Source organism: Nyctereutes procyonoides, unplaced genomic scaffold (assembly GCF_905146905.1).
Source record: "Nyctereutes procyonoides isolate TBG_1078 unplaced genomic scaffold, NYPRO_anot_genome, whole genome shotgun sequence".
In the NCBI taxonomy this organism is placed as follows: domain Eukaryota; kingdom Metazoa; phylum Chordata; class Mammalia; order Carnivora; family Canidae; genus Nyctereutes; species Nyctereutes procyonoides.
The window spans coordinates 17384559-17410647 of record NW_026575036.1 but is presented as its reverse complement, the minus strand read 5'-3'; the positions used below and the strand labels follow the sequence as shown (position 1 = coordinate 17410647).

General features: G+C 33.9%; 1 protein-coding gene across 1 annotated transcript in view; it reads left to right on the top strand.

The window, feature by feature from the left end:
* Positions 1-26089, top strand: part of CPNE8 (copine 8) — a 216348-nt gene that overhangs the window by 162443 nt on the left and 27816 nt on the right. Inside the window, exons 14-15 of the mRNA XM_055318917.1 lie at positions 14071-14117; positions 19764-19945. Coding sequence (XP_055174892.1) covers positions 14071-14117; positions 19764-19945 — 229 coding nt within the window. The remainder of the gene's footprint in view (positions 1-14070; positions 14118-19763; positions 19946-26089) is intronic.

Here is a 26089-nt window from a genome sequence, read left to right as displayed (position 1 = left end):
CTTTCCATTATGTCATTTGTTGGCTAATTGATGAAGACGATGTTTAGTGTCTATGTAAGAGGCCTTTAGGGTGGGGAAATATAAAAAAAAAAGTTAAGATTTTATTTATTAATTTGACAGAGAGAGAGAGAGAGAGCACAAGTAGGCAGAGCACCAGGCAGAGGGAGAGAGAGAAGCAGACTCCCCACTGAACAGGGAGCCCAATGCAGGGCTCGACCCGAGGGCCCTGGGATTATGACCTGAACTGAAGGCAGATGCTTAACTGACTGAGCCACTCAGACACCCCGTAAAGATTGCTTATATATTGTAATAGTATAGATTTCCCAGGGAAATTGAAATCTTTCAGGTCACCATGGAGGGTTTGAGAGAAATAGAGTTTTTGGTATATCCCTTTGGTACGGCTGTTGAAGTGTCTTTGTGATTGTTCTTTGTAAAAGCAAAAGGTATTGACTTTGGGGGCCAAAGAAAATGCTGCAAAAGGCACTGTATCGGTCCATGACAGAAAAAGTAGTTGTTTCAGTGGACATATTAGAAAGGAGGATGTACTGTCAAGATGTAGGGTGATTGGGTATGAATATAGTGTTGATTGCCCTAAGGTCTTGACCAAAATGCAGTCCTCTGTAATGGGCTTTTTATTTGGCATGATGAGGGTATTGCAAGGTCTTGTAGTGGGGATGATCAATCTTCAGTTGGTAAAATTTTTTTTTTTTAAATCTTGAATAATAAGAGTTATTTATTCCTTTAATGTCCATAGGGCTTGAAGTATACTGCTTAATACTGGTTAAGGGCTTTGATGGATCAATTTGAACAGTTGTTGGGGAAATTGAAATCATATGTCTTCTATTGGTAGAGGAAGTTGCCTGTAATTGATCAGAGAGTATATTTAGGAATGGGAGGGCAGCAGGCTGATTGGAGTAGAATTGGACAGATAGGTAGAATTAGGAATTCTGAAGGTTGAGAAGACAAATCTAAAAACATTTCTTTTCCTTTTTCTTTTTTGTGACTGATTACCATTAGATGGTAAATGCCTTTCTACTCCAAGGCAGGAGATTGGAAAACCGAAAGGGGTTGAGGACTGAATAAGTTATTGCAGTGTCTATAAGAGTGAAATCGTCCTTATTTTGAATTTTTATAGAAATGTCTTTTGCAGTGTTTGCTCGGAGAATGGGTAAAATCCCCCTTTTGTTCTCAAAGCGTCCCTAATCTGTTAAGGGAATTGTGTCTGAGATTTATGGATGCTTTTGGAGCCATCTTTCATATTTCAGACATTCCTTTTTGAAATGTCTAGGCTTTTTGCAAAAAAAAAAAAAACAGGTTTTATTGAGTTGCGCTGAATGTTTTAACTTGTGACATGGATTTGGCTAACCTTTTAGCGGTGGTGGCAAGGGCAAAAGGAGTTTTGGTCTGTCGGTCGGGATCATATTGTTTGACCAGAGTTGAGAGTGAATCAAGGAGGCCCTCTAGAAACATTGAATTAATTGATTATGGAGATTGATCAGGATATTTACTTCATAGAATACCTGATGGGTTCTGATTATAAGAAAGGAAGAGTAGAGATTCATGTTCCTATCTTTCTTAAAAATCCCTAGTTGCGTGAAAATAACAAATTATAACAGTTTGAAAGGAGAACACAAATATGAAAACCAGGTGAAAGTGTAGGTACGAATGTCTAATCCAAATATTTCAATACATTATTTTTATTTTTTCTGATAGATTTTGTCAATTTTTTTCCTACCTGTTTAGACATTGTAACACTTTGAGCTTTCTGTCCTTGCTATTAAGAAATCTCAACCTCCAAGTAGATAAATGCACTACAATGATGGAAAATCATATAAAAAGCAGATACGTAATTACACAAAATTTCTGAATAATAGCAAAATAGAACATAATGAGCTGCACTCATTTCAAATTAGGATTAATTGTAATAAATGACAAATTAATTATGTATAGTTTCAGTAAATGGCTACTGACTTTTTTGAACAACATCAATCAGAATTCCTATCTCTTACAATTTAAAAAATTCTGAAAACTGTTACACTAGTTATATTTGATATTCTTCATTGTTACTTTTTTCAAAAATAATAAAATACTTTTACTTAATTTTATTAGTGTTTTATATTCATCTTTCTAGGAAAGAAGTGTTATATCTCCCACACTTTTTAAAGTTTTATTTATTTATTCATGAGCGAGAGGTAGAGACCTAGGCAGAGAGAGAAGCAGGCTCCCCCTGAGGAGCCTGATGCGAAACTCGATCCCAGGACCTCCGGGATCACAACCTGAGCCAAAGGTAGATGCTCAATCACTGAGCTACCCAGATGCCCCATCTCTCACATTTTAATCATAAAAATCTTTATTTGTGTTTCACATTATAAACATAAAATGTGAAATAGTAAAACGAAAAGTTAGGCAAAGTGAATGAACATAATTTAGTATGAAGCTAGATCCTCTGTAATCATACCTTCTAGAGATAACATAGTTACATATTTGTTTATTGCAGAATGCATAATTATTTTTTGTAATATTGGTATAACACTGTGTACAATATTCTATAATGTATATTTTGTTCATTAAATATATTGTGTATATATATTTCCACATCAGTACTTACGTATCTACCTTATTTTAATGGTCTTCCATCATATGAAAGTATATAATTTGGTTTAAAATTTTTTGTGGGATACACGCTTTAGTTGTATCTATTTTATTTTATTTTCTTATTGTAAACCAGGCTCAATGGTAAAACCCTGGTGCATACTTTTTATGCATGTCATTAAGCATGTGTAAGGGGTCATTTCCTAGAAATAGTGTTGTTGGATAAAATGGTATGTGTATTTTATAATTTGTTAGAGATTTCTAAGTTGTGTTGCTGAAAGAGTAGTAATAATTTACACTCCTAACACTTTCATTTGTATATGAAAGTTTATTGTATCTTTACCTAAGTAAATAGTGGAACTCCTTTTTTATCTTTGCTAACTTCATAGATGATATATATGCCATTGTCAGTTTTCATCTGTGAAACCTCTGTTCGTTAGCCACTACGGTGTCTTGTGAAAAAGCTCATGTCTTTGGAAACCTAGGTTTCAGAAACTTTTTTTTTTTTTTTTTTTTTTTTGCTTTTCTTCTGCTCCTTCTTCCTCTGGTTCCACCTAAAAGAATTGAGTATTTTTAACTGAGGATAGAAGATAGAAAGATAGCTGGCAGCTACATCTTTTAAGTGTAGTCAACACTTCAGCTAAACTCCAGTATTCACATTTCAGTCTTTGATAGAACTCCTCTTCAGCACACATCTAATGAGACTCTTCTTAATTTAGCCATCTGGTCTTGCCTTTTATCCTATGATTACACTGAAGAAGAACAATGAAATAACCTGACATTTAGGGCTGCAATCAACCAAACATCTCAAAGTAGTATTATGGAGGTCTTATTTGAAGATTTGTGGGTTTATCAAGAGTAGGTTTTTGAAGAGTTGCTCTACCATATTTCCGAATAAGTAGGTTATTTCAAAAGTGATTGGAACAAAGTGTTCAATTCCATTTTGTTTCTGTAATATATTGGAGTAACTACTCACTTTTAACCTAAAATACTAAGATATCAGTATTTGTGACCAGTGTTTGTGGATTGTTTTTGTTGCTAACTTGGGTTAGCATCACTACTGCTAATTTGGGTGGCATCAGTTCAGGAACGTATTCACCATGCTCTTTTTTTTTTAAGATTTTATTTAGTTATTTGAGAGAGAAGTAAGCAAGGGCAAGAGAGAGCATGAGTAGAGAGAAGGGCAGAGGGAGACAGGAAAGCAGACTCCCCGCTGAGGAGAGAGCCCCATGTGGGGCTCCATCCCAGACCCTGAGATCATCACCTGAACCAAAGGCAGACGCTCAAGTGACTGAACCACCCAGGTGCCCCTACTGTATCCTTTCTAATCTAGGAGAAATTACTGTTAACTTATGATCATGCTGAACCCTAGCCAACAAAGGTAGAGATCTTCAAAAAAAAAAAGGTCAAACAATCATCGTATAAAATATGAGTAAAAATTGGTACTCTGGGCTTTCCAAAACAGTTGAGATTTTCCTGCATTCATTTTGTGCTCTGCACTAATTTGGAGAACATTGCCCTAACCCTCAGTTGTATGAGGAGCATGAGAAAAGGGAAAGAGGACAAACAGATGACTGATACGGCATATGGCATATGTAGGACTAACTGCTTATGTTGAAACTCGTAGAAAGCAATCCTTAAATTGCCCTTTAAAATTTCATCTATCTTCTTGTTTCATCTCACACAAAAAAAATTCAATAGAAAATTGTAAAAATGTTCTTTGTTTTCTCATGAATCCAAGTAGAAATTATGCAGAGTTAGGAATGAACACATTTAAATACTACACAGAATTATTTTCAAAGTCCTTTAATATCTTCTCGTTTGAAGGAACGTTGTAGACCTAATTTTTAGTATTGGATATTCTAGGTTTCCATTATTTTAGTTGTTACTGATGTAGATATTTACATGAAAATATAACCCTGATTGTTTGTGAAACCATATTGTTAGTTTGTTACATTTCATTCACAGTCTCAGTTCCTCAAACACTCTGTTTAGCTGCAATTATCAGGCTTACAATTCAGGTATACCGTGAGCAGATGAGAGAGATGCATTCTAAATCAGCCAATTTTTATGCAAATATTATTTGAAACAAAAATCTGATTTTTAGGACTTTTTTTGGTTAAGCAGGACGGGGCTTTTCCTGGAGCATAAGATATATTTTATAACTTCAGGTCAGAAAGAGTTTTATTTTCTAAATAGAAGAGTGATATCTACAAAGGAGGTCTCTCTGTAGATAGTAAAAACTGATTGTCTCTTTTGGATTGTTGACCCTAGGGCCATTTTTTATAAAAATTACACTCTTCTATATTTATCCCAGGGTCATGTATTTGTTTGCTTCTTTTTTTTTTTGTAATATTTCTGTTGGCTTCTTAAGAAATAATTTTGAATATTAAAAGTCTGATATAATTGGGAACTAAAGATATTTATTCAGTAATCTTTAATCTATGGCATTGAGTATCTGATAACTAGTAATAAGGATAGTGTCAGATTCATACAAAGTCATACTGTTCTGAAATCTAAGATTCTGCTTTAGATTATCATGATTATGATTATTAATATCTGTAAAATGGGCTTATTGACTTCTAAATATTTGTAAAATACATATTTCTATATTTCCAATGGCTTACACTATAAGTATCTCAGCACAGAATCATAAATACCATTTGGCTAAGTCCTCTGTATATCTTAAATCCTCATAAAACTCTTCACTCCACCACTAACATGATCAAGAACAAATATTTATAGTTTTATACATCTCTTTGACTGGCAGGTGAAGGGGGAAACAGATCACAAGTTCTGCATACTGAGTCCCTCTAAGTTACCAGAATTTTATGTCAACATGGAACCCTAGTCCATTATTTTTATCAGACTATTGAATATATTAGAAACTTACAGAACTATAAACTGTCTTTTCCTTCCTTTGAAGAAAGCTCAAACTTTCATCCAGCTGATTCCAATGAGCTGCAAAAGTCCCCACCACTTAGTGGTTGCTAGTTTTTTGGTGTCATTTTAATTTGTCCGTTTGTGACTTGTTTTCTCAAAGAGACTGGCAATTTTAAGATATTTTTGGACAACTGAACACCAAATACACTAAATAAATCCAGATGGATGAGAAAACTATTTTAAGGGATCCCTGGGTGGCTCAGTGTCAGCCCAGGGTGTGATCCTGGAGTCCCGGGATCGAGTCCTGCGTTGGGCTCCTTGCAGGGAGCCTGCTTCTCCCTCTGCCTGTGTCTCTGCCTCTCTCTCTCTCTCTCTCTCTCTCTCTGCATCTCTCATAAATAAATAAATAAATAAATAAATAAATAAATAAATAAATAAAATATTATAAATAAAATCTTTTTTTTTTAAAAAAAAGAGAAAGCCATTTTAAACCTGACTTTCCTACCCTTTCCCCCAAATCTCTAAGTTTAATGAAACATTATAAACAAATAGGATTTTTAAATGGAGTATGCCAATTCAGTGAACTAGATTATAAACCTGTTTCCTTGACTTTATCATTTGTGACCTTCCTCTTTCCACAATGCATACCACAATCATCAAATAAAACAGACAAACCAGGTTTTCTGGGATAAGAAAATGCCTTTATGTTGCCTCTGCCAGAAATTATTTCCATTTAACTCATATCTGGGTTTGTAGTGACTTGGAGGAAAAGATGAGATCAAGATTAGAAGCATGGGACTGCTTGTTTCCCTCACATCTTACCAGACCATGAAAGAGGGTAATAGGTTAGATGCTCAGTGGACAAGTTCTGGGAAATTAATAGTTAAGTATTTGGCCAAAATCAAGTCAATTGCAAAGATGTGGTTGCTGATAACTGAGGCAGTGCATAGTCATGACCAAGAATTCGGGTTCTGATATGAACTGCGTAGTTCAAATCCTAGATCTGCCTCTTTTTAGCATACACTGTTTCCATTTACATTAAATAGGAATAAAAAGAATAGAGTATATCATGGAGTAGCTATGTGGATTAAATGGCAGAGAGTTAACCCTCAGTAAATGCTAGCTACTATTTTTCTCAATAATTTGAATTTGTTTAAAGTTCCAATGTGTCTTATCGTATTTGATCTTCATAATATCGTTGGTGGTAATTGTCCCAGTTATCAGAGATGTGGAGAGAAAAAAGATATATTCAAGCTTACAAAATTTATCAATAACAGTAATTTTTTGTAGTTCACTTCTCTTTGGAGGAATACCAAAACATTCCTTCCATTCATTCCAATGTCAACCCAAACTCTTGATTCTGATTCTAAAACTTGTCTGAAATTGTAAATAAAAGGTTTATATTCCACTTAAAAGAAGTAAGAAGTCTTAGAGGAGAAAATAAAAGAGTTACCTCCCTATTTTAAGCTAATTTTAAAGACTGGAATGGGCTTTTTGATACTGCTTATTTTAAGGGTGAATTGAATATCCGTAAGTTCTGTTATCAGCAATCTCCATAAGGATTTCTTACCTTAAAAATACTTGAAGCAAGTGCAATGATATTGTAAAATATTTGCCTTAGTTTTATAAAGTTGGTGGCATTATTTTGGATAGGTGGCCTCAGGGAGCACATCTTGCCAGAACATGCAATACTGCAAGGTTTTTGAGGTTTTTTTTTTTTTCCTAATCCAATTTCTTTTTGAAAACTGAATATACAAGTTAGGATATTTTATAGTGTTTCTTGTTGTGGCACCCAAGTGTTTTGCATTCATCAAATCAGTGGAGAGCTAAACCCTGCAGCGCCAAATAGGGGTAAATCTAATAAAAACAAAACCATTCTCCCTTCTATAAATACATTCACATCGAGTATTATCATATGTAAACTAAACTCATCTAAACTAAGATTTAGAAAAGAAACTTTTACAAATATTAAGACTCAGAAACTTTGTTTTAGTTAATGCATGATTTTCATTTTTATACATGTTTAAATGCATGCTTGAAAAGGCCAGACAGGTCCAGTTAAGTGTGGTTTCATTGACAGCTTATGTTATTTTTCAGATTATTTTCTTCAGAGCCATTTATTTCAAAGTCCAAGAAAACTGCATGTATGCTTCACGATCAGAACTAGCACTCATTTAGCCCAAATATTGACGAGATGTTTTGTATCAGGCTGTTTCTTAGTTATGTTTTATGATCAGAGGGTGCATTTCCAGCCACGCTATCTTTAGAATAGTTTCTCTCTGGTGTACAGATTGTAGTAGAGCAGGAGAGTTTTATCACTTCTATTGCTTAGAATTGCTGGTTTGTGGTTACAGTAAAATGTAGACTGAAGATTGGAAGATTGCATTATTGTTTTTAAGTTATCTAGAGACAACGCACTTCTACTACCTATACTGGTTGGGAGTTTATTTATTACCTCATCCTTAATAGGTCACTGACCAACACTCTGGGAAGGATTAGTGAAAAAGAAATATGTGTTAATGTTAAGAGAGAACTGTCTCTGCTGACCCAACAGAGGAAAAGATTAGTATGAACCAGGAGAGGATGACATGGATTGCTCAGGAGATTTGTCCTCGAGCACATAGAATATTTGTTATTAGCAGGTTCTTTGGGGATTTATTTTTATTAATTAGAGGACTTCTTCAGCATAGTTATTACCTCTTTATCATTTGAGAAAACTGGGTCTTAGAGATTAGGCAATTTTGCCGAGGACTCACAAGTAGCTAGCTAGTTGTGATTCTGGGTTTCAAGCTCCAATCTATGATTCAAAAGTTCATAGTCTTTCTACTAGGGATGATTACCTCTTCAATGTCTACCTCACTTTAAATTGTGGAGAGTGCTTGCATTTTTTTTTGTTTGTTTAGGGTGATGTTTTATTTGTTTATTTTGATTATGTCACCTATAAGATATTTCCTAAAGAGTTGAAAACAGGTTGGCCATCTTGCATATCTTTGTTGAGAAGAAGCTCTTGAACTGCAAGACCTTGTGAAGTTGCACTTTGGAACACTGTGTTAAAAACAAAAACCAATTGAAATCAAGCTTCAAAGTCCAATGAAAACACAAAGGTTTGGTAATGGATGAAAACTAGATTTAGTAAGGACCAGTATTAGTGTAAATAGTTTAAGAACCACATCATTTGTCTCATTGCTTTTTATTCTTTTGCCATTTCACTGAGCTATCAGAAATCCAGTCTGTTTGGAAGGATAGAAAAGAAAATTTAAGGCAGGAGTCAAAGCTTACAGTTACTTCATACCAAGAGATTTTGTTGGAGGAAGTACTCAGATAATACCTCCTAACAAGGTTAGATCATTCATGCTGCAGTTTTGGGTTGGGCAGGTTAAGACCTTAATAGCTGGTAGGAAAGGAAATCTGACATGGGAGGGTCAGGTTCTCAGAAATAACCTGAAACTCTGGTAGGTCCAGAAATTTGATAAGCCCTGCACACTCCAGTTTTCAAAGAAGTATGCTAACTCAGATCCCAAAAAGGTAACATAGATAATTGTGATAACAAGGAAGCGTAACAACTGCTTATTGACTACATACTAAAGGACAGGTACTTGTCCTCAAAACAATCCAGAGAAGGCTTTATTAAGATTTACTTATTATAAATGAGCTGCAGGGTGCTTCAATAGCTTTTCCAAGATCATGTGGCAAGTAAGTGGAAGTGAATTTTGCATTTGTGTATTTCAAAGTTTGCCATCATTCTAGATCTAACTTGCTGTGGGCACTTAATCCTGTGAGTAGTTTCTGGGAATAGGAAGAAGGAATTTTTAAGATGCAGCAAAATTTTGAATCAGGCAATTATTGTTTCATTTAGGTAATCGAACTGCCTTTGAGAAAAAAGGAAACAATTTAAGATTTAGCCCATGGTGACTTAAGGCTAGAAAGGATTGGCAGGATGATGGTGCCTGGAGCGGGTAAACCAGGGATGCAGAGTAGATTCCAGAACTGAAGTCAGAATGAGAGTGCATGTCAGTATATCAAGGCAGAAGCGTAGTCTTGGTGCTGGAGTGGCAAGAATAAGAGGGATCTTAGAGCCAAGTGGGCATCTCAGTTTTATTTAAAAGTTCTAAATTCCAGCAGCTGGTGGATCTGAACCTGAGTTTGTCAAGATTAATTTAAAGAAGGATGGTGGGGCAGCCCGGATGGCTCAGCGGTTTAGCACCGCCTTCAGCCCAGGGTGTGATTCTGGAGACCCGGGATCAAGTCCCACATCGGGATTCCTGCATGGAGCCTGCTTCTCCCTCTGCCTGTGTCTCTGCCTCTCTCTCTCTCCCTCTGTGTCTCTCAGGAATAAATAAATAAAATCTTAAAAAAAATAAAGAAGGATGGTGACAGTTCTTCTTTCATATTGATAATGTTCAGTTTGTGCAGCTGAACAGAATTTGAAATTGGGAAGAAAGTAAAACAGTCCTTCTGCACACACCCATCAAAGTTGTTAGTTCTCAATAATTAATTCGTAATGACACCCACAGAAAAGTTGTCTAAGAGGCTATTACTGTGTGTGTGCATGTGCGCAGGTGCATGCTGGCATATGTGTGGTTTTCTTTGACATACATATAGATACTCGTTTTTTATGGATCTTTGCTGTGCTAGTTAAATCTTCCAACTTGACATCTGATTTGTCATTTACAGCTTTTGGAAAGGTGGCAGAGAAAAATAAGGACATTTTCCAAGTATGCATTTAGCAATACTAGGATATATGCATTGGGAAGTCTCATGAGATGTTACTACTAACTCATGAAATTTGGCAGGCATGCCTTTTTTATGCTCTGGAATGTAATACTCCTGTCTAGATTTCTTGAAATTCTGCTCCTTGTCAGCTTCTAAAATGCAAAATGACAGCTAAAGTAACGCTTCCTGAGCAAAATATTTCAAGGATTTATATGTGATAATTTTATGAACATTTTGCCAGGAGTCATCTTGTATGAATTCAGATTTCTTACTTTGATGCGTGATTAATTTTTTCCCTCTAACATTAGGCTTCATGCAATATTAAAGAATGAGAAAGGGTAACAGGATTACCAATGAAGATGTTTTGTTTGGTTTACTTTTATGATACATCATTTATCAAAGTCTACAAGAAATCTGTCTCATAGCCTAAAGTCATAGTATTGTTAGCAACTTTCTTTAAAACTTTTATTAGTGGGGTGCCAGGATGGCTCAGTCGGTGAAGCATCAACTCTTGACTTCTGCTCAGGTCATGGTTTCAGGGTTGTGAGATCAAGCCCCATGTGGGGCTCTGTGCAGAGCATTGAGGCTGCTTAATATTCTGCTCTGCCCCATCTACTCCTGCCTCCACTTGTCCGCGAGGACACGTGCACGCTTTCTTTCTCAGAAAAACCTTTGTTCATTAATACTTTCAAAATAGCATAGCATGTGACTCCTGGTATGGCAAGTATACATTATAATACGAATGGGAACTTGGGAACCGTGGGAATGAATAAGCTGAAATCCACAGTAAATGCACAGTTGAGTTTTAGGTTATGCTATTGATTATGAATTCAATGATAACTGCTGTGCTATTTTTGCCACTGCTTTTAATGGTAGAAAGCTGGAATCATAAGCTCTAGGAGATCAGCATTGTTTTTGGTTTGCTCCTATTTTCTTAACACAGTGCTTGGCAATCAAGATGCTCAAAAAATGTTGAATTACAGTTTTTTAAATGGAAAACCCAAATAGTGTAATAAGAGGCTCCCCTCACTCTCTTTCTTTCTTCTTTCTTTTCTTCCTTCTTTCTTTCCTTTTTAAACATTTTCTTTTTTTTTTAAGACTTTTTTTGGGTACCTAACTGCTTGGTTTTGTAATTTAGTTTATTTAGCTAGCTAGACATTTTGTTAGCTAGAGGTTTCAGTAAAGCAGTTTAATAATAAATATCTCCTTTTTAAAAATTCTTATGTACAATATAGTTCTTTAATTGGTAGCCATGCTTTTCCTTATAGTTTTGCTAGGCACAATTTTGGCTTTGAAAGGACCATTGTATCTCCAATTATCAAAACTTTTTCTCTGCAACTAATGCTTCTAAGAAGTTGGTAGTTATGTTACACATCTTGGGCTATCTTGGAGACTTAGTAGAAACCATCATAAAATGAATGCATTCATTCACCCAACAAATACAGTGAGGTTCCAACATTGGCAAAGCATTGTGCAGACACTATTCCAAGAGACAATTGAATCAAGACAAGGTGTCTATCCCTGCAGCGTAAGGAAGATTAAACCAAAGACTCAACATCTAAACTGACCTCTATAATTAGCTAAAACATATGTTTTTGAAGCTCAGAGTTATTGTTCATTTCTGAAGAGGTATCATTTGGAAAAAAAAATAACATGAAAAGGCATTTGTACTGATAATTTTGTGATTTGTATATTGAACAACATACTTGATAGAAGGGCTAATTTGCCCAACCACAAGAATGTACCCTGGCATTCTTACCACTGAAGGAAATTTGTATAGTATCATTTTTATGTTTGTAACATAATAATCACTCTCTTTTATTATGTTATTATAGTCAAGCAGTTTATAAATATTTAATTATAGAAATAGAGTAGTATGGAGTTTATGAATATGGTCTTTGAGGGTAGATGTGAATTCAGATTTCAATACTGGCATTTATCACTGGTGTCAAAGTTATTAAGCTTTGTGAGCATAGATTTCCTTGCCTGTAAAAGGAGAATAATAGTATTTTTTTTAATTTATTTATTTATGATAGTCACACACACACACAGAGAGAGAGAGAGAGGCAGAGACACAGGCAGAGGGAGAAGCAGGCTCCATGCACCGGGAGCCCGACGTGGGATTTGATCCGGGTCTCCAGGATCGCGCCCTGGGCCAAAGGCAGGCGCCAAACCGCTGCACCACCCAGGGATCCCGTATTTTTTAAAAAATCATTATAAAGTTAATTGATATACACTAAGTAAAAACATTTTATATGCTTATGATATATGATATTTGTAAAATGTGTATTACAAATAAATATATAGAGAAAGATATATTTCATTTAATTTGTCTGTCAGGTCTTGCTATTATTATGTGCCGGGCACTTACCTCTGAGAATTTTGAAACTTGGCTAACGTCGGCAACTGGTTTGCTGGAATTCAAACCCTGTTCTTTCAGACTTAAAAGCTTTACCTTTTCTGATACACCTGTAATACCCTTTATTACAATCACTTCTTTCCCTGGCAGCAGAATTACGAAGCAATATACTGATGGTGGCTCTTCTTTTCAATTCCTCAAAGGGATTCATTATCTCAAAGTGTTCTCCCAAAAGTCTCACTATATTCATTTTCTAAAATTTTTTACTCCTTTTGGTTCATACTTGTTAGTGTTATGCTCCAAATTAGCCTATATTCTTAGCCTATAAACCTAATTTCTACTGAGAAAAAAATTACCTATAACTATAAAGAGACTCTATATTAGTTTTTATTAAATGTAAAGCACAAAAGGTTGTTCATTCCTTAGGGAAAAAATGTGTGAATTTGTTTCAATACCTGAATAGTATTAAGGATTTTGAAGCTGAATTTTTAGAAAAACAAGGAAATGTCACTATAAATTTTACTAAGAGAACTACAAGGGATCCTGTACTGTAGTACCCATTATCATCATCATCATCATCATCATCATTAGTGACAGTTTAAATAGCAGTTCCAAACTTTGAAGTGTTAAATAAGTTGTGCAATATGCCCGAAGTAATTTGTTTCTAAAAATAAGATGATTTATAGTACCATGTTTTCAAATGATTTACTTTTTAAATTATAAATGATTGTAGGTGATCCCAGTAATCCTACCATGTTGCTTATTTGTGTTTTTTTTCCCTTCATTGGTAAGAGGTGGAGTTACATATGCAAAGAGTATTTAGGTGTATACAAAAGTGAGGTTTTATACATAAATGCCACCTCTTTGGTTTCTATCAGGAAAAAAAAGCAGGAACTAACCTATTTCATTGATATAAATGAAAGTTTATATTATATATAGCCAACATTATCTATATAAATATTTATCTATGTCTATAAATTCATGCATCCAGGAATGCTATGAGTACTGAGGGTAGACCTTTATCTGAAATACTTCATTTCAGAAGAATGCAGAAGAAAATCCTGTGTGTTCAGGGTTGTGAAAAGAATTAGTTTAAGAAAGATATTATTAGAGATGATTTTTGCTGTGTCACATTTTTAAGGGTATAATGATTCAACAATGACTACAGAATGGTTTTAAAAGCAAGTTGATAGTAAATGCTGGTGTTGGAGACTGGCAAATCATTATTTGCATTTTGACTTCTTTATTATGAATCCCTCACTTAGTTATTATTACCAAAAGGAGTTATTTTTATTCCTGAAACTTTATTTCTTATTTTAGAGTTGTATGGTTATAAAAGTATTTTGCTCAGTTTTTACCTTTTAAAACTGCCTATCCTGATGCTATCCAGCGGGTACTGTAATTTCCCTGCTATCATACATATAGGAAACTAAATGATGTTAAAAAATTTGATAACACAAATGTAAAACAAACATTTTTCTATGAGATTTATTATTAATGATTCTTATTTACTTATATTCTAGAACGCAAATCAATTTCACAGTGGCTATTGATTTTACAGCATCAAATGGTGAGTATTATAACTATCACTAGTAAAAAATTTCAGCAATTAATTGAGAAATAAATATTTCTTTTCATGAGGTTAGATATTTTATTCCTATATTTACATACTTCTGAAGTGTGTCATGTAAAATTCAGGTCAGTTTCCCTTCCTCTTTACTATTATGAAATAGGTATACAAATGACTAGAAGAAACTTTAAAAATGCCAATAGTCCCATTCAAATTTATTAAATATTAAGTTTTTAATTTTTGCTTCACATATTTTTAAAAAGAAAATTTGAAACCTAGTTAAGCCCATTGTGTACTTCAGCCTATTTCTTCTATTCTCCCTTCATCTTCATACATAACCTTAATACTGAAGTGTGTTGAATTATCTTCATTTTCTAGTATTTTTATATGTATTAATATATGTAAATGTAATTCAAATACATGTACTTTATGCAACTCAATTCATCTTTCCTTGACTATTTTTAAGAATTACTCATTTTAGCACATTTATATTTAATTCAGGGAAATTGTCATATAACACCCATGTACAGATATTCATAATTTGTTTATCAAACATTTCAAGAAAGGAAAAATAGTCAACTTTTAAAATTTTATTTTGAAGTAACTTTGAAACAGAACAATCATTTGACGTGAATTATTATGTATCATAAGAACAGGAAAAGGAAGAAAATTATAAACCCTGAGGAAGTAATATTCCAGGAATGCAAGGTTGGCTTAATATTAAAAAATCAAATACCTTACCATGTCAATAGAAGCAAATGTAGAAATCATGTTGTCCTGTCAATTGATGCAGAAAAAAGCATTTGGCAATGTCTAACACATTTTCAGAATAAAAACACTTAACAAACTAGGAATAGAAGTTGACTTATTAACTTTATGAAGGGAGAATATGAAAAACTCATACCTAACATAGCTTAATGCATTCCCCCTAAAATGAGAACTAGGGCAAGGATGTCTGCTTTTGCCGCTTCTATTCCACGTTGTACTGGCAGTTGTCATTATAGCAATTAGTCAAGAAAAAGAAAAAATATCCAGATTGGAAAGGAAGAATTAAAATGATTTCTATTTGCAGATTAACATAATCTTATATGTAAAAAATCCAAATGAATTCACTAAAAATCTATTAAAACTAATAAATAAGCATAGCAAGATTGAAGGATAAAATATCAATATATAAAAATCAGGTCTTTTTCTATATAGTTCCAGTTAACAATCTGAAAGTGAAGTTAAGAAAATTCCATTTACAGTAGTATCAAGAGGAATATAATACAGAGGAATAAGCTTAACAAAGTAAGTATAAAATTCACACTCAAAAACTATATTCTGAAAAAAATCTTGAAAGAAATGAAAGATCTAAGTAAGTGGAAAAATATGCCATTTTCATGGATTAGAAAACTCAACTGTTGAGAGAAGAACATTTCTCAAAGCAGTGAACAGGATCAATGCAATCTCATTCAAAACCTGAAAGACCTCTTTTGCATAAATGATGACCCAGAAACTCATATGGAATTTTAAGGGATCCAGAAGAGCCAAAGCAGACTTGAAAACAAAGAACAAAGTGAGAATATTCATATTTCCCATTTTGGAAACTTACTACAAAGCAACAGTAACCACGAAAGCATAGTGCTGGTGTAAAGATAGATGTATAGATCCATGAACTAGAATAGAGATTCCAGAGACTAAAGTTAACTGATTTACGAAAGGTACCAAGACGATTCAGTAGGGAAATAATAGCTTTTTCAGCAAATAATGCTGGGATGACAGGATAGCCACCTACAAATGACTGAAATTGGACCTTTTCCGCATATCAAAAACAAAATTCACGCAAAATAGATCAAAGACCTAAATATTAGGACTAAAATTATAAACTATTAGATGGAAACAGAGGGATACACCTTTATGACCTTGAATTTGGCATTGATTGTTAAATATGACACTAGAACATAAGCAAAAATTAATTAATTAATTAATTGATTAAACTATCAGTCAAAACCTTTTTATGCTTCACAGAACACTGTTAACTAAGTGAAAAGACAAACCTCAGAATATGAGAAAATATTAGCAAATCATATATCTCATAGAGAACTTGTATCCTAGAATGTATAAAGAACTCTAATAATTCAATATAAAGACCAATAACCCCATTTTAAAAATGGGTAAAGGATCTGAATAGATATTTTTCCACAGAAGATGTACAAATGATCACTCAATAAGCAAAGGAAAAGATATTTGGCAAACTTAGACATCAGGAAATGCAAATTGAAACCATAACAATACTGTGTCACACCCACTAGAATGGCTATAATCCAAAGATAACATGTGTTGGCGAGGATGTGGAGAAATTGGAAGGCTCATGCACTGAATGTGAGAATGTAAAATGGTATAGTCATCTGAGAGAATACATTGGCAGTTCTTCAAGTTGTTAAACATAGAGTAACCATAGGGCCCAGCAATTCCACCCCTAGATGTATACACAAGAAAGATGGAAACATATGTCTATACAAAAACTTATACAGAAAAGACTATAGCAGTGTAATAGCCATTTTGTGGAAACAGTCCAAATATTCATCAATAAATGGATTTTTAAATATGATATATTCATACAGGAGAATACTATTCAGCAAATATGAAGTACTGATAGGTGCCATGACATAAATGAACCTTGAAATCATTATGCTAAGTGAAAGAGGCTAGTCACAGAAGGCCACATATTATGTGAATCCATGTATATGTAATTTCCAGAAGAAGCAAATTAGTAGAGACAAAGATTCATCATTTCTTAGAGCTGAGCTGGATTGAGTGATAAGGGAGCGATAGTGAATAGGCAGCACAAGTTTTCTTTTTGAGGTGATAAAAATGTTGTCAATTGGGGTGACCGTTGTACTTATCTGTCAATATATTAAAAATCACTGAATTGTACATTTTAAATGGTTGAATTGTAAGTTATGTGAATTATACCTGAATAAAGCATTTTTAAAAAAAGAGTGTAGTCAAGTGTGATTTTTTTATAAAGGCACAATGTACCTCTAAAACAAAATCAGATATGTTTGTTTGATAGTATCCAGAGTTTAAAATATTACAAAATCCTTAAGTATAAAGTACTAGCTATGAATAAGGACTATGGAATCTGACTGCCTAGATTTACATTCTAGTTTTATCAACTTTTACTGTGTGATTCGGGCAAGTTTATTTAACCTGAAAAATGGATATAATAAAAAAGTACCTATGTCATAGACTTGTTGAAAGGTTAAAAAAAATATGAAGTAAGATATTCAATGCATGTTAGATTTCATGCTATTATAATTATCATGGATATTAGTTGGATCCCAGTGTTATCAACTTACCACAAGCTCATTCTTCATATGCATTGATGCAGATACAGAGGTGGCACAAACATGGTCCAGATCAAGGAATGGGCAGTCAATGTAGCAAATGTTTAATTGCCAAATTTTGTGGTGCAGAACACAAGAGTCCTAGAGGTAGAAGAGGAAAGACAATAAGGGTTGGAATAAGCAAGGAAGCCTGTCTGGTGCAAATAAAACATAAGCTGGAGTGGAGTCAAGTGACTTCTAGGACAGGGTGGCAACTTGAGAGATAAAAATAGGAACGAACATATCTTTAGTGATACAAAGAAGAGATAGTCGGATGAAGATGCTGGAAAGAGACAGGCAAATCTTTGCATGAGTGGGATCCAGCCCTGCTATTCAGGATAGGTGAAGATGTTTAGACATGCTGGAGTATGAGTGATATTTGTATTTTAATTTTGAGTTACAGTTATCTTAATAAAATAGACCTAGTTGCCATCAGCCACTGGGTAACAATTCTTATTATATTTGAGAGTTAAATGACCACTCAGTAATGATATTACTCCACTGTGGCTCCAGTGGCTTTTGATCAAGTACAAAATTCTAACTATAGAAGAAGGTGTCTTTGAAAAATTGCACCAGATAATTTAAACAGACCAGGAAGACTTTATTTAGGACTGTTGCCATAGAGGTCAAGATTACTGGGATGTAAGGGAAAATTTGAACTCAGTGCCTCCAAAACAAAAGGTGAGAGGGGTTTGAAGTGTTGTCTTGATCTAATGGAAAAGTAATGAGGGACATTAGAGGGGACATCAGTCTGTTTGCTAATTAGAATTTATTAAAGTTAGGCTCCCACCTTTACAAAGAGACTAGGGGTAGGAGTACTATCTTTCTACATGATTACATTTCAACGGGATGGCTCCAGGTCCTGGAGAAAGATAGTCCTGGGTTGTAGAAGATTTATATCTCAAAGGTACAGAGAAAGAATTTACAACTGCAAGTTTTCTAAAGCAAATGCTCTAAGAAAAGGAGGGTCAGGAACCTATAGTTATGAAGAATCCTTTCCAAAGTTTAGTCAAATTGAAGGGGATGATGTTAAGGCCACTTTGTCAGGAGATCCTTTTTCAGAAATTTCGTCATGTAGAACCAGCCCTTGAATGCCAGTAACCCTTTGGAAATATAAATGTATTTATGCAATGTATTATTTTTAGACCAGAAATGTTCTGTGTATAATTATATGTATTATAAACCAAGGGGAGATCACTCCTTAATTTTGTTTCTCTCTGGATCTCAAGCGCTTATTATTATTATTTTTTTTATCAGAAAAGGACTGTGCCCTAAGGCTTTCCTCCTTCAGGCAATGTTTTAATGTAGAATTGAGCTTTATGTGCTATTACAAGTCTCATTTAACTTTCTATTTTCACTTAAGAGACTAAATGGACTTTCAAGCAGCCTTTGTGCTGGTAATTAGGGCAACTCAATGTGAATCTCAATATGTTTGAGTGGTAGAACTTATATTACTTTCTCTTTCAAATTCATCTCTTATTGAAGTGCAACATCCTACATAAGTATATTGAAATTTCAGAACCTTGTGGCTGACCCAGACAGTAATAACAGTAGCAGTTAAACCTTCTATTTCTATGGTGCTTTATTATTTTTAATCACTTTCACACACATAATTCCTTTTGTCCTTCCAGTAAACACTGGGGTAGGATTTATTGCAGACATTTTATGGGTATTGTCTTGAAAATTGCAAGACTGGACTTTGAGCCTTCTGGCTCCTCATTTAATGTCTAGTTAGAAACTCCAAATCATTTTTCAGAGAGAGATATTTAATTGGCTTGAATTTTAAAATCCCTATGCTTTCCTCTTTAAAATGATTAAATTGAGATATTTTTCAAATATTCAATTTATGTTTGTAATAGAACTTTAGAAGGCTTCATAGTCCTCTAATTATAGGCATGAGGGTTCAGCTAAAGGTACATGATTTTTTTTTAAATAAAGATGACTATAAAATCAGTTTAACAAAAGTACTTTAATACTTCTTCTGCAACTGAGATTCAAGAGTAGCCTGTAGTATTGACAAAGAGGAATAATTTCTGAAAAAAAATCTGCATATGCCTTGGCATATCTTTGGAAAACCTTCCAGATGTCTGATATAATGTAATGAATATTTTTATGTTAATATCCATCCAAAAAGAAATTATTTGACACAGTATGGTTATAGGCAGAAAACATAATTTTAAGTATTTCATTCCAAAATAGGCATCAAGAAAAATGTCCAAAAAAATGACATCTTTGGCCGGATCAGTCATGATTGAAATATTTTTTCTGTCATCAGGCAACCCCGCCCAGCCCACATCTCTCCATTACATGAATCCTTACCAACTGAATGCCTATGGAATGGCACTGAAAGCAGTGGGAGAAATCGTTCAAGATTATGACAGTGATAAAATGTTCCCAGCTCTAGGTTTTGGTGCAAAACTGCCTCCGGATGGAAGGATATCTCATGAATTTGCTTTGGTAAGAATACGTCATAAGGACTTGATCTTTTGAAGAAAATAATATGTTGGTTCTTTTAATATTGATTCACCACTTACGCTTTAGTCAATCACGTAGCAATCTTTTGTGACTGTAAACTCAGCTTAATTTTGCTAAATGATTAATTTAGGAGTGAGGTGTTAATGGGAAAAAAAGACAGTTAAGAATATTAGTAATAAGTATATCTAAAATGTATCTCGTTTTAGATGTGGCCAAGCAAGTTACTAAAGCCAGCCCAGTTTTCAAACAACCATCACCTCTCAGTGGGAGGCTATCTCAAAGAATATGTGGCTATCTTAATCTACCATCTAATAAAATGGCATTTCTTTTCAAATTTAAAGGAATAGTTATGGCTAGAATTAAATTTTTAAATGTGGGGCAGCCCCGGTGGCTCAGAGGTTTAGCGCAGCCTTTGGGCCTGAACCTGGAAACCCAGGATCAAGTCCCGTGTCGGGCTCCCTGCATGGAGCCTGCTTCTCCCTTTGCCTGTTTCTCTCTCTCTCTCTCTCTCTCTCTCTCTCTCTCTCTCTCTCTTTCTCTCTGTCTCTAATAAATAAATAAAAAATCTTTAAAAATTTTTTTTAATGTGAAGCAATGATTACAGCTATAGCTAATTATGATTTCAATATAATGGAGTAGATATGACTGAAATAAATATTTATCTAGTTAATATTTACTCTACATAGATCTAGCCCATATTGTGTGATTTTTAGAGAAGCAATGTACTGCACTCTACCTTCAAAATAAACTTCACACAGATAATGCCTAGAGATGCAATCAGCCTTACTCTCACTGCACTTTGTGGTAAAATAATGAGAAAATCAAAATAGGAATGGTTGGCTATCATTTTGAAAAGTTTTAGCTTTTCCTATAGAAGTGCCTTCCTACCCTCTATACATTTCAGAAGTAACCTCTTCCATCCCCATTGTTTTTATAGGACTTTGTTTTTATTCTTGTTACAAAAGCAATGCATAATCATAGAGATTTTTTTAAGTTCTCAAGCAAAGTAGACAAAAATAATAAACTACTATTTATTGAGTAATTACTAAATATCAAGCCAAATGCTTTACAATAATATTCTTACATAATTTTCATAAGATTTCTATGTGGTAGGTATATCATGACTATCACATAGTACTACTCTTGCAAGTGCTACTCCTATCGAATGAATAATATAGTGAAATAGTGCCCAAGTGTTGTATAATTCAGCTCAGAGTAACAGGAATTAACCAGGTTCCAGAGGACAGGACTTGAACCCAGATCAGTCTTGTTTTAGAATACATGCTCTTTAACTGCTACTAAAGCACATTGTATAACAGTACCTACAATCAATCCTACCTCTGGGATGTGTGCTTTATTAACACCATAGTGTGATATTGATCATGATACACACACACATACATCCAGAGCTTTTATATGATTAAATTTAAACTTCCTTAATTATCTTTTAAAGCAGTATTTTCAGGTTTTTATTTCTATATCTTTCCTTGCTTTTCTGTTCCATTGCCCACGCAATTGCCGAAAAGGTTGCTGGAGGCTTTAATTCTTTCTTCCATGAATTAGCCTGCATGCCACATTCCCAGCGTCATATAAAAATGACTATTGGGATTTTGTTGTGTCTTAGAGAATTAAAATCTCCCAGAAACTTATAAAACCATGAAAATCACTCATGTGACGCTAAGCCTTAAGTGCCTCAGGAAAAAGGTCATGAGCTATTTTAAAGCTTAAGAAAATGAATAATTATGTTAAACTAAATGAGGTTTATTAATTTTTCCTGCCATATACTTCTTCTCACCCTTGCTTATGATTTTTTTTCCTTTTATCTTTCTGATCCTCTCTTTTTCTGCATTTCCTACCTCTAAATTCATTCCTTATAACAAAACCTAAGCAAATAATGCTATTGTTAAGGAAGGATTTTTTTTTTTATTATTTGCATCTTAAAAAGTTCTTTGAACCCAGTTCAAATACTTAAAGGATAGAGATCATACCTCTTTTAGGTTATGAAGAATAGTCTCCCAAATTGAAGATGGAAACAACCATGATGATGCTAATGAGTGAACTTTAACATCACTGATCAATTAATTTTTTTCAAACCACTTTTGTTTTCTTGGGTAAATAAAGGCAGAATTAAGTAGGCCTTCAGTATTAGTATTTGATTTGATTTTTTGGTACAGTGTTCTGTTAACCTCATCCTAAATAACTGCAATATATATCTATAGGTGCTGAAATGGCAAATAGGAAAACCAGGCCCATGTCAATCTGGCAATTAGTATAGTCTGTAATCCTAAACCCTCATATTTTCATGGTAATTTATGATACATTTTCATAAATTTTATCATACCAAGTTCAAATAATCTTTCAGATATCAAGGAAGGCCTTCTAAAAATTAAATAATCCCTAGTGGATGAGTTTATGGCTAGCAGAAAAATGTAATTTTTAATGTTTTCTTTGCTGTTAATCAAAAGGTCTCAGATAAACCCCAGTCTTCATATAAATATGAATAAGAATATACATATATTCCATAGTGGAAAAAGAACAGGGAATAGAAAAGGAAAGGAAGAATGTCCTAGTACCACCGTGTTAGCACAAAGGTTGTAAAAGGGAATCATTACTCTCCTCCTGTTATGATTCTGATGACTCCTTAAGTTGTTACAACAAAATATAATAGTGTAGACCTTTAGAGGAGGTATTTGTAATGGTCATATGGCCAGTGACCCTTTAAAGAAAGGCTCCTGCAATGATCAATCTTGAAATGCTTACATCTGTCCAAGTGATTTCTCACTAGAGCTATAAAAGTGCTGGCCTACTTTTCCCTTATTTTGACATTTATAGAAATCTGCACAATTTAATATTTATATGTCTGTCTTTTCTTCCATCTAGATGTTAACAATTTAACAGCCTAGGGTCTTAACACTGTATGCATAAAATTGAAGCTCAACAGATGTTTATTGAATAAAAAGAAGACTTCTTGTTGATCTTCCCCACATAAGCAATCGCTGGGCCGCAATGGATACATTTCAAAGAGTAAAGCAACAACTCCTTAGAGCTTTTCTTCAGCATTTTGTCAGCTTGTTAGCCTTGCTGAAAAATGTTCTAGGCTCTAGGCAGCAACAGAGACTACATGGCCTTCTGTCTTGGAACTGAATCTAAATCCTCAATACAATGCTTCCTGAAGCCCAATGGAGGGAAAAACAGATGAGAGCCGGACATCCCTCCCCACTTAAGTCTGCGTGGTGGGATTAGTGCTCATTTTGAATTCTGTTCTTTATGTTCTACGCATTCTACAAATTAACATTCATTATTTTATAAATGGGAAAGGTAGTTAATTAAAATGGAAATATAAAATAGGGCATCCCCTGCACTCTTCATTAATAAACAACAAAATTGAATGCACTTATATTCAAAAATATCCTGTGCTTTTCTTTTGTGCTAGATCTACACATACGCTTATTTTAATCTGTTTTAACAAGTAAAATCTAATTGCTTGTTAGTAATTAGTAACTAACACACATAATTATTTTGTGAAATGAGTTTTTAAACAGACTTTAAAAGTCTTTTTATAACTCATTACAACTTTGTCATTAAGAGGAAAATCTCGTTTTAATAGCTGTAAATTATTTTAAATAATCCTGATATAATACAAAGCATATATAAAAAAGAATGTATAATTTTGTGTCCTAAGTATTCTTGTCATCCAAAGCATATGAGGAATTCTTAGAGCAATTTATTACAGAATTAGGATTAATGCAGAAATCAGTGCTTTAAATATTCCATAATGATGAATAGGACATCCAATGATTATCTTTCAACGGAGAAATGAAATGGTGAGAAAGATGGTGACCTTGTTGTAATTTCAGTTCCACAGGAAGAGAGAAAATGTATTATTTTCTGGAAATATAAACCCTTAATTAAAATGTTAAAATGATGATGAGAAAGTAGCTCAGAACCTTCCTGGTTTATATTTCTTCCTCTAAGGCAGATATAGAATGCATTTTTATATGTTCAAAATCAATAATGAGTTTTAATTTTAATTAGCTTCATATCTTATCAAGGGAAAAGAATACTGTAATATTTTATTTAAAGGTAGGTTAGTTAGGTCAGCTCAGATTAATATCAAAAGCAATCATTAACTGCTTTGCACTAAATATTAAACTTAAAATTTCAATCGATTAATGTAAACAAATTTTATAATATAAAACTATAAAGAGGTCTTTATTATTATAAATTATAAGAGGTCTTGTATTATTTTTATGTTTTTCAAAATTTACATGATGGTCAATTAAAAATTATGAAGAAAATACAAAATTAAAAGGAAAAAGTTGGTATATATCCCTCTCTCCCAAATGACAAAATTGAAGTAGTTGATAACATCTGCCCTAGTTCCCTAAGATCTCCTGTCTTTCAAAATGCTTAGAATTTTAAAACATGGTGGCATGGTGGTGTTTAAGTGATTGGTCTCTGAAATTAAACTGTGTAGGTTCAAATACTGGCCCTCTCATTTGTTTTGTTTTTGTTTTTTTTTTTTAGATTTTTTTTTTTATTTTTATTTATGATAGTCGCACAGAGAGAGAGAGAGAGAGGCAGAGACACAGGCAGAGGGAGAAGCAGGCTCCATGCACCGGGAGCCTGACGTAGGATTCGATCCCAGGTCTCCAGGACCACGCCCTGGGCCAAAGGCAGGCGCTAAACCGCTGCGCCACCCAGGGATCCCCTGGCCCTCTCATTTGTTTTGTGTAATTTGGGGGCATACTAAACTCTCTGTGCCTTAGTTTTTTTCATTTGTAAAGTGAGGAAAATGACAATATTTTATCTACTCTTTCTAGGGTTGCTATAAAAAAAAACTACCTAAATATGTAAATATTTTAATGTTAAGCTTGGTGTATAGAATTCAACAAATTTTAGTTACCAACTACCAGTCACTTGTGATTGTTCAGATAAAAATATGTATGCTGAAATTATTGTTAGCTATGTTTAAATGTAAATATTGCCTCTAGTGTTTTAAATATATCTTTTTTTTTTTTTTTTTTTACTTTCAGAGATGGAGTCTAATTCCCTTTCCCTTGAGCATGGGCTATACTTAGTGATACATTTCTAGCAAATAGATTGAAGTAGAAGTATTGGTATGCATCTTTTGAGACTAGCTTATAAAAGGTTTTGGGGCTTCCTTTTTGCTGTTTTTCTTGGATTAATCATTCTAAGGAAGTTAGCTGCTATGATGTAAGAACACTAAGCAGTCCTATAGAGAGACCATGTTGACCTCCTGCCAGCAGCTATATAAGTGAGCCTTCCTGGAAGCAGATCCTGCAGCTCTGGTCAAGCTCGGAAATGCACAGGTTGGCATATTGATTGCCAACCCATGAGAAATGCTCAGTGAGAACCACCTGCTAAGCTGCTGCTGACACCCAAAAAATGTTTGTGATAATAGTCTTTGTTTTAATCCACTAACTTTTGGGATAATCTGCTACAAGAGCAATAGATAACTAATATTTGTGTTATTTGCCTTATTTATGTTATTTGCAAAATCTGGACTAGGAGAATTAAACCTAATAGCAAAGCATTCAAGGTTTGAAAAAGCTAGTCTAGGTCTCTAGGTATGAAGTGGCTTTTAGGTGCCATTTTCAAAATGAGAACGTGGTGACAAGCTCTATTTCCCTTGAACAACATGAATGTTTCTTTGACTCTTTTCCTTTTAACTTTTCTTGATATTTTCCACACCAAATTACATTCCCCAAGAACCCTTCTCTCCTTGAGGTTATCAATTGTGACCTAAAAATGCACATGTGGCAGATATTTTGTATTTTTCCTTCTATAAGGTTAAACTGAATGGATAGCGATTTTTTTTCTTGATTTTAATATATGTCACTGCAGAAAACTTGGGAAATATTGAATAGTTTAAAGAATGAAATAAAAGTAACCAACTATATGTAATCACCCCGAGTTATCCACTGTTAATATTTTATTTACTTCTCATGATTTTTATATATTCATCTCTACAAATACACAGACATGTATATAATGAAGACATTAATTATAGAATGTTACGATATTCAGCTTCTCAAGATTATTTAGAATATCCTATGGTTCTTTTGAAGAGTATCAGTTTTAATTATATATTAGATTCATCAT